The 9,765-nt window shown below is 31.1% G+C and overlaps 1 protein-coding gene across 1 annotated transcript; it reads left to right on the top strand.

Moving 5' to 3' along the window:
• Positions 1–1,267: 1,267 nt before the first annotated feature.
• On the top strand, positions 1,268–7,271 carry LOC101511632 (DEAD-box ATP-dependent RNA helicase 37-like). The gene is made up of 8 exons (XM_004514101.4): positions 1,268–1,464; positions 1,776–2,648; positions 2,747–2,830; positions 3,999–4,241; positions 5,604–5,771; positions 5,964–6,077; positions 6,305–6,787; positions 6,908–7,271. Exons 2-7 carry the CDS (start codon positions 1,902–1,904, stop codon positions 6,785–6,787), a joined length of 1,839 nt encoding a protein of 612 aa, XP_004514158.1. The 5' UTR covers positions 1,268–1,464; positions 1,776–1,901; the 3' UTR covers positions 6,908–7,271.
• Positions 7,272–9,765: the final 2,494 nt, after the last annotated feature.

Genomic DNA, 9,765 nt, shown 5'->3' on the forward strand with positions numbered 1-9,765 from the left:
TATGGGCGAATCCCCCGCATGTGACTTCTGAAAATAAAAAAAAAAAAAAAAAAAAGACATGGTTGCATATTAATTTTAAAGTGGGGGTATTTTGGATTTTTTTTAAAATAGTATATATGAAGATAAAAAGAATTTGCCCTGATGACCACCTAAAAAATAATTTTTTTTGGTATTATATTATTTTAAAAACTCTATCTTATTTTATAGGTTAGATAAATAGGAAAACTGTTATTTTTATTATTTTTTAGATCCGGAGAAAATAGAGAGAGTTGTTAATAAAATGGAATGAATTTATTAATTTGTGTGCAAGAAAGAGTTGTTAAATTAATATGGCCAATTGTGTTTATTTTTTAACTTTTATTATTTATTAAATTAACACTTATTGATTTGTTTTAAAAAATATTATATAGATGGTCGCATCTGAGTAAAAACTTTTATTGATAGTTTCTTATTTTATTTTAAAAACGAATCAATTTTAGATTTGTTTGTTACAATATTTAAAAAAATTAAAATATAAAAATTATTTAAATGAAAAAATTATCCTTGTAAAATAATTAATTAATTAATTATATTTTAAAATTTATCTTGTAATATCTTTAAATTTTAAAAACTAATAGAAAAATTAAATAATTAAAAAATAATTTTATATAATTTTAAGAAAAAATCACTATCTATATTTCATAAAATTTTAAATTTTGAATATATACAAATAAGAAAATGATTTTATTATATATGTTAGATAAGTTAAATAAAAGTAATCAATATATATTAGATGTAAATGAAAAATTATCTTTATTATAAAAATCTATTTAATTTGTTAAAAATATACTAATATTAATTTTGTATTCCATTTTTAAAATTATTATTTTAATACAATTGTAAATTTTTAAATCATTTGAAAATAACAAAATTATCCTTGCAATTAAACCATCCAAAATTTTAACTTTTTTTTAACCGATCAAACCCTTAAAAGTAGAATTAAGTTATCATATTCATATTTTATCTCTTTTTTTTTTATTTTTTTTATTGCGTCTACCAAACCAACCTAAGAATATAAATATAATGATATAAATCTGTCTTAAAAATGAAAATACTATTTTGGTGGTAGAGGGGTTGGTTAAACAGAAAAAATAAGAAAAACATGAGTTTTTTCTTTGACTCAATGAGAAGCAAGAGTTTTTTTCACTCAAACAAAAGCGTGAGTTAAATTAATTAAATATAATAATTATAATAAAAAAATAGAATATTCACACGCAAGCTAGCTCGTTTTTCGCCGGTGGAGATATTTATCTCTTTTTCTGCGCAAAATATGCGTGTTTGGTAGCGAACGACGAAAACACATAGAAAAAGAGAGAGAACAAAAAACGAAACAGTTTTGAAATTTGATTCAACTTTGAAAAAACGCTGAGAAAATCTTCATCTCCCTTTGACAAAACCAGAAGTAACCGATTTCTTCGCAAAAAGGTACAAAATCAAACCTCTCCGTTAAATCTTATCCGATTCGTTCATTGTTCGTTATTTTTATCTATTAATCAACTCGCATATTGTAATTATTAATTATAAATATTTTCGGTAAATATTTTTCATTTCAAAGGAGCTGGTTAATTTTTCAGTTTTTTATTATCTGAAATTGAAATATGTTGTTCTTTGGATTTTGAATTTCGTTTGAGCTTAGGTTTGTGCGATCTCGTTTTATTATTATTGATTTCAGATCACGGATCATAATTCATTTCAATCTATGAATGAATTTTATTGATTTCTGTTTTTGTTTTTAGGTTTAGCTGATCGTGATTGTATTGTATGATAAAGAACACAAATAAGAGAGGATTGTGGATTGAGAAGCGTAGTTTTGTTTTTGTTTTGATTTTGTTGAGTTGAGTATTCAGAACAAAAAGTGAACAATGTCTGCAACTATGAGAACAAGTTCATGGGCAGATTCTGCTGATAATAATGCAGCTATTGGTTCTGGTGTTTCCTCCAATACCAATGCCTCAGCTGTGGGTCGCCCTGTCAAGCCAGCTTATGTTCCTCCACATCTTCGTAATCGGTCAATGGCTTCTTTGGCCGAGCCTCCTTCTTTGGTGACTAATAATGTTAATGAAAGGGGTCCGGCGAATTGGGGTGGTTCATTGAACTTCAAGCCTGATCTTGGTGCTGGTAGACAAGGATATGGTTCTGGTGGTGGGTTCAACAGTAGAGGAGGAGCTGGGGCGGGGAGGGAGCGTGGGGGAAGACGTGAGGCTAATCCTTTTGAGAATGATGAGGTTGATGAATCTTTTAGTGAGCAAGAGAATACGGGGATTAACTTTGATGCTTATGATGATATCCCTGTGGAGACTAGTGGGGAGAATGTTCCTCCTCCCGTGAATACGTTTGCGGAAATAGATTTAGGTGATGCGTTGAATCAGAACATACAGAGATGCAAGTATGTGAAACCGACCCCAGTTCAGAGGTATGCCATACCAATTTCTCTTTCAGGGAGAGATTTGATGGCTTGTGCTCAGACGGGGTCAGGAAAGACTGCCGCATTTTGCTTTCCTATTATAAGTGGAATTCTCAGGGAGCAGTATGCTCAAAGACCACGCGTGGCACGAACTGCTTATCCTCTCGCACTTATCCTGTCACCTACACGGGAGCTTTCTTGTCAGGTCAGATGCAGCTTTAATTTGAAATTCTGCTTTATAGTCTGTGTCTGACTAGTCTATCTGTATCTCAAAAACCAATTTTTTGTTTTTTTATCTCACAGATACATGACGAGGCCAAAAAGTTTTCTTATCAAACTGGTGTCAAGGTTGTAGTTGCTTATGGAGGAGCACCAATCACCCAACAGGTTATTTGCCAATACATGCAATGTTTATGCGTACTTCTTCTTTTTGATTTTGAGTTTTAGTTAGGAACAGAAAACTTAAAACAAACATCATACCTTTTAAATTTCAAGTGTGCACGAGGTTGTGTACCCAGAACTGTAAAGAGTGGTAACACTATCTGTACTTATTTTAATTATAAGCTTTGGTGAAAAGATTCACTGATAAATGTTGGTTTCCAACTCTGCTTAAACACAATGTTGATTAACTGGTGAGCCAATTTTAAGTAACTTCATTTGATTCCTTCAGAATGATAGTATTGTCTTAGTGCTGTTGAGCATAAGTATTGGTTTTTGGTAAGCTACCCCATATGAAGAGTAAGTAATTAGAAGGGTCAAGTTAGACTTGTATAGTATCTCATGCTTAATTCCACCAATAAGATGAAAGTATGCCCCTCCCCTTCTATTTATTCTTATATGCATCTTCTTTAGCATACTTCATTATCAATGTATTGTGTTTTTAATTTATGTAATTACTTAATCGTCAAGTTTGCATATTTTTTCATTGATAGGCCACCCACTTTTTTGTGGGTCTGACTTTTGAGACAGAGGTTCTTTGTGAGAAGCGTGATAAGATAGACAAGAATTAACCAAGTGCATAAGTAGTTATGTTTTCTTGCCATCATCTCTCTACAGTGTCATATGTTCACTGTATAATGTAATTATGGCTTCATACTTACATGTTCTCCCATTTTTAGTGTAGGCTCTCCTCCCTTGTCAACCTGGCTATTCTGAGCGAATATGATCTCTGCATCAAGTAGTTGATCATTTTAATTTCCGAAATAGTCCCTTGCTTGTACTTCTAAATGCATGTTAAAATATATATATCTTTTTTATAATTTCTGAATGAGTCAATGAGGACTATAAAAATTTCTTTTATTAGCTTCTTAATGCTCTCTATGTTTGGCTTATGAGCTGCAAGGTTACTTGCTAGAAATTAGACTGTATTTTGTTTGCCTAGTGTGAGTGCATCTGCTTTTGTTGGTAGGATGTAAATTGTAATATGAAATATTCGTAACTGTGCATTCCTTTATTATACTTATAGGTCTCTCTGGCGTTATGTATTATTACTTGTTCTGTACTTTTAGATATGCACTACTTTAATTATGTGATAATGTTGTGTTGCATTGTTCAGTTGCGGGAGCTCGAGAGAGGAGTTGATATTCTGGTGGCAACTCCAGGAAGATTAGTGGATTTGCTTGAGAGGGCAAGGGTGTCATTGCAGATGATAAGATATTTGGCTCTTGATGAGGCAGATCGGATGCTGGATATGGGTTTTGAGCCCCAAATAAGAAAGATAGTTGAACAAATGGACATGCCTCCTCCAGGCATGAGACAGACACTGCTGTTTAGTGCAACATTTCCCAAAGAGATACAGGTATCTTGTTACTTGTACTCAGATTGTCAACTTTATTATTTTTTGCACAAGGATCTGCCTCCCCTGAAACCTCGTGTTTGTTTTTTGAAAAAAAACTAAACATTATCCAATTACTGTAAAGTACTTTTCCAGCATCTCTATTTTAGACTGCTAGTTGTTTCTTTATTTTGAACTTGGTATAGGAAATGTTTTTAACTTCACTTTTGCTATCATGGAAATTGAGATTTTCACAATTGGCACGTTTGAACAACTATTTTAAAGCTTAATAGTTACAGAAGACTACCCCAACAATAGTTAGCCTTGAAAATGGGGAAAAGACATTTTTTGATTGAAAAGGGGAGAAAAATTTGTTTTAGTAATTTACATTGTTGAATTATTGAATATTTATAACTGGAAATCCTGCTCTGGCCTGGACAAGCATGAAACAATTGCTTTCAGTTTTAAAACTTAGTCTTTAGTCTTGTTAAGCTTTTTTAATTTTGGACTAAAGTTCACTACTATAGTTTAAAGATTGACCAGGTAACACTTAATGAGACGTCTTCAGCTCAGGGTCTTCTTATACTTAATCTTCCATGTTTAGTGACAATCTATTCTAATAATCCTCAAGAAGGGTGTAGATTTGAATTGGACAGTTCTCTCTTTTCCACACGGCCAGACACTGTTCTGATCAACCTTTAGAACCTCTATCTGGAAGTCCTTAATGTTGGCAGAAAATAAAAAACTTTCCTTCTGTTGCTAACTTTTGAATGTTTGAATTTTTGTGCTGACATTGACAATGAATCCTTAGAGTTAAAAAATAGTTCTTTTTGGCGAAAAGTCCATATTCAAAATTTGTCTCATTGGGCTGCAATGCCTGATGCTATATGCCAACTGTGTCTGTATGTAGACAGGCATGTTTGTTAACCAAGCCATTTTAGAAATTATATTATTGTGAATGGCACTGGATTTTGAAAGTTGACCATATTGGTGCCTAACCAAGATGCATTCACTTGGAAGATGTAAACAATGACACGGCTTAATTTGTTACTTGTTGACTGGAAATATTATGTAGACTGGTGGTGATTGTGTGTGCAATAGTTATAGGCAGGATTAAATGATGGTGATGTAGTTTTGGGGATATGTTGAAGTTTTGATGGTTATGTTTTTGTATAGTCACTAAGATACTCATGTTTGGCCGTGTTTGACTTTGAAATGAGTCATCGAAACTGTTTTGTTAGGATTATGCTTTGTATGTAAGATAGAAATTATAATTAATAGGGCTTGACAACTGTGTTGTAAACAGCTAGATGTAATTTGTCTTAGCTGCATGGTTGATATTTGATATAACAATGATTATGATGTCTTCATTTGAATGCATTGCAGAGACTTGCTTCAGATTTTCTTTCGAGTTATGTGTTTCTGGCTGTTGGAAGGGTTGGTTCAAGTACTGATCTAATTGCTCAAAGAGTAGAATATGTGCTTGACTCAGACAAGAGAAGCCACCTCATGGACCTTCTTCATGCTCAGAGAGAAACTGGAGTGAATGGCAAGGTAATATGTCACCTTTATACTGCTTCTATTCAGACTTGTTCATGTGTTTGCCATAGTTTTCATTTTGTTAGTGAAATTCACTAATTTAAAAAAACTATGCTGGATTTAACAGCCCTTTCTCAAGAGTAGGAAACTTTTATTTGTGGATTTATCACACTCACAGTTTTAAGGATTTTTTGGTGGTTTTTGCAGCAAGGTTTGACTTTAGTTTTTGTGGAAACAAAGAAAGGAGCCGATGCATTGGAACACTGCTTGTGTGTTAATGGGTTTCCTGCAACTTGCATTCATGGTGACAGAACACAGCAAGTGAGTCATAAACATGTTCCATTTTTGTTGTGAGAATTGAATTTGTCTATGACTGCTTCTAGTTGAAATTGTTACTTATGATTGGTCATAAAACTCCAGTTATTAACTTCCCTCCAAGCTTTCCCAGATGTTGAGTTAGAAGTTTGAACTTCTAAAATAAAAGTTATTCTTTTGTATACTCCTGGTCCTGGAAATAAATGTGTACAATGTAATGGTTCTTTATGCAGGAAAGAGAACAAGCATTAAGATCGTTCAAGACTGGAAACACTCCAATTCTAGTGGCCACGGATGTTGCAGCACGTGGTCTTGATATTCCGCGGGTAGCACATGTGGTAAACTTTGATCTTCCCAATGACATTGATGATTATGTGCACCGGATAGGAAGAACAGGGCGAGCTGGTAAAATGGGATTAGCAACAGCCTTCTTCAATGAGGGTAATTTGTCCATGGCTAAACCATTGGCTGATCTGATGCAAGAAGCTAATCAAGAAGTACCTGCCTGGCTCACCCGTTATGCAGCAAGGGCTTCTTATGGTGGCGGCAATAGAAATAAGCGGACAGGGGGAGCCCGTTTTGGTGGCCGTGATGTTAGGAAGGAGAGCTCATTCAATAAAGGAACTGATTACTACGGTGGAACTGGTGGTGGTTACGGTGTTCCTACCAGTTATGGCGGAGGGTATGGTCAAGGTGTGACTAGTGCTTGGGATTAGGTTAGTGTGACATCACTAATTCATTCTCATGTTGAGTGTATATAAACTTAAGACTTTAACATTGTAAAGTTGTATCTTCTCTACCATGGTTTGCCTGAATCCATGCATTCCTTACTACAGGAAATCTTTTTTCATAGGAAAGATCTACAATTGGCTTGGTTTTGCTGGTTAGGCACATAGGGGTTGGTTGGGAAATGCTGCATATGGAGAAAGAGAAAATGTGTAAACAGCCCGACAATTTCTGACTTGATTACTCATCTGAGTTTCTGTAGAAGAGAGAGTGTAAACTGATTGCTTTGGAGACTAAAGTGGTAAGGGCTGATATAAGTGGGTTCATATTGTGGGTAGTATGCAGTGTTTTGAATTTTGGTAGGGTACTTGGCATTTTACAATCTAAAGTCAGGAAGTAACCCTAATTAGTATGCACATATTGATTTTATTTTTCTGTCAACTAATCGTTTAAGACTATTATTTTTTTTTCTTATTTTTTTTTCTTTTCTTTTTCTGTCAACTGATCGTCTATGACCATTATTTCTCTTATTTCTCAATGATCTTTTTTTTTTCCTTGAAGTATCCATAAGTTGCTTTTCGCGTTATCAAACTTTGAAGAGTATAAATTAACTCACCGAGTCTATATAGGGCTGATTCGTTAAAATTTACTTTATATATATATATATGACAGTTTAAATGATACAACAATAATAAAAAAAATAAAAAATTAAACAATATTGAAAAATATCAATATAGAGTTGTAAACCTGTAAACTCTTGAATTCGATAGTTTACCGAGGTTTCCTTGACTTATATACCAAAGAGAGAGTTTATATGTGAATTAATTCTGACATATTCATGGAACTGTGACTTGGTTAGTTTGATTCTTGGATGAAAAACTTAAGAATGGAGAAATGACATATTTTAACGTTAAAAAAAGTAAAATAACAACCGAATAAATCTAATTATTCAAATGAGTCTTGTTATCATACCAACATTGGTATCATATTTTATTTGATACAGAAGTTAGAAAGAGACTTTTAGCATGGGTCTATCATGGACCTGATACTATTGATATAGTATTAATAAGCAATTTTAAGGGTCTAGATACGGGATGGGCACAAGTCAAGCATAGGCCAAAAACATATCTGTACGGGACTGGCTTAAAAAAAGTAAATTACAAATATACATTACCTAGTTGTACGGAGACAGCCTTTATAAATGGTTTATAAATTTAATGTGCATCAATATTTAAAAAGTTTAACGATGGATAATGATATGCTTCTGTACATAAGCTAAACAAAATGAGTTATTATTAAAAGATAAAAGTTAATATGTGTTTTTAATTCTTTGAAATTTTAAAATTTATTATTTTTAATATAAATTTTCAATTTTAATTTTCAATTTTAATTTTCAAGTGTTTCTAAATTTTTTTGTTAGTTATTAACAAAACTCCTACAAAAATATATCCATCTTTGTTGTAAAAAATCATTATAATAAAAATAAAGTTAAAATGCAGTTTTTGCCATTCCATTTTATCAAATATACTATTTTAATCTTTTTTTTTTTTTTGTAATTTTAGTCCTTCATTTTTAAAATTAATAACATTTTATCCTTCTTCGCGATTTTAATTTCAATTTAATGATGCGATAATTATTTTTATAATGCGTACAAAATGATTTGAAAAATCATGGTGACACAAAATTTAAAATTAAATAATAGAACTTTAGTAATTTTAAAAATAAAACTAAATTCTTTTGAATAATTATTGTTTGTTTTAAAAATTTTGAAAAAAAATCGAAAAATTCTTTACTTTTGTTTTTTTAAGTGCATACTTTTTTTTTTCAAAATTTTTAAAACAAAAAAAAAATGTTTTTTTTATTTTTATGATGGAACAAAAATTGATAGTTTTAAACAAAATTGATTTTTTAATTTTTTAAAACTAATTTCCTTTTTAAAAATTTAATTATTTTTTTTAAAATTATTAAAATTGTATTATTTAATTTAAAATTAAACTTGATGTCACTGTGATTTTCCATATCATCTTATATACATTACTAAAATAATTACTAAAATAATTGTTATATCACCAAGTTGAAATTCAAATTGGAAAGGGGGACTAAATCTCAACAATTTAAAAAATGAGGGGATCAAAATTGTATTTTATTCTAAAAATAATTAATATCAAATTTTGTTCTTCGAAACTACCAACTTTTTTTTAATAATTAATTGTTAATTTTTATTAAAGAGAAGAGTTGAAGCTATGATTTTTTTATCACTTCAATTATCTCAAACCACTCCCCTACAACGCACAAATTTATATGTGCCCTACAACGCACAAATTTATATGTGATTTTGAAGATGTCTATATGTAAATTAAGAAATTACAAGACAATTTTTTTAGAAAAGAAATTATGAGACATTATAACCGACATTAGAATATATTGAACTGTTGTTTTTATTTTTCTTATAAGTTATGTGAAAACGTAATATTATATATCTTGAATTGTATTTTGGCAGGGGAGATAGTTTATAACTTTGACCATCTTCCTTTGGTTTCCTTATAAAACAATGGCAACCAAAAGTATGAAAAATATATTTGTAGGAACTAAAAAAAACTTTGATGTGATTTGCACTAATACATTAAGAATATTTTTCAATGGTATGTTACAAAAGAATGTTTTCTATACTTCACTCATACATTAGAGAAGAAAATGATGACTTATAATATAAAATGGATGAGACAAATGGATATCAATAGCCAGTTTTTCATTTTTCATTATGTCAAAAATGACACTATTTATAGAAAAATAATGTCATGTTTTCGCGCAACTCGAGTTTGAATGTAATAGTTGCACCTTTTCGTTTTATTCAAAAACAATTTATTTAAAAATAATGTGCATTTAGGAATCAAACACAAGACCTTACCATTAAACATAAGATACACTACCACTGCGTCAACAACATTATCAATTCAATTAAAAACGT

Source organism: Cicer arietinum, chromosome 4, assembly GCF_000331145.2.
Source record: "Cicer arietinum cultivar CDC Frontier isolate Library 1 chromosome 4, Cicar.CDCFrontier_v2.0, whole genome shotgun sequence".
NCBI lineage: Eukaryota > Viridiplantae > Streptophyta > Magnoliopsida > Fabales > Fabaceae > Cicer > Cicer arietinum.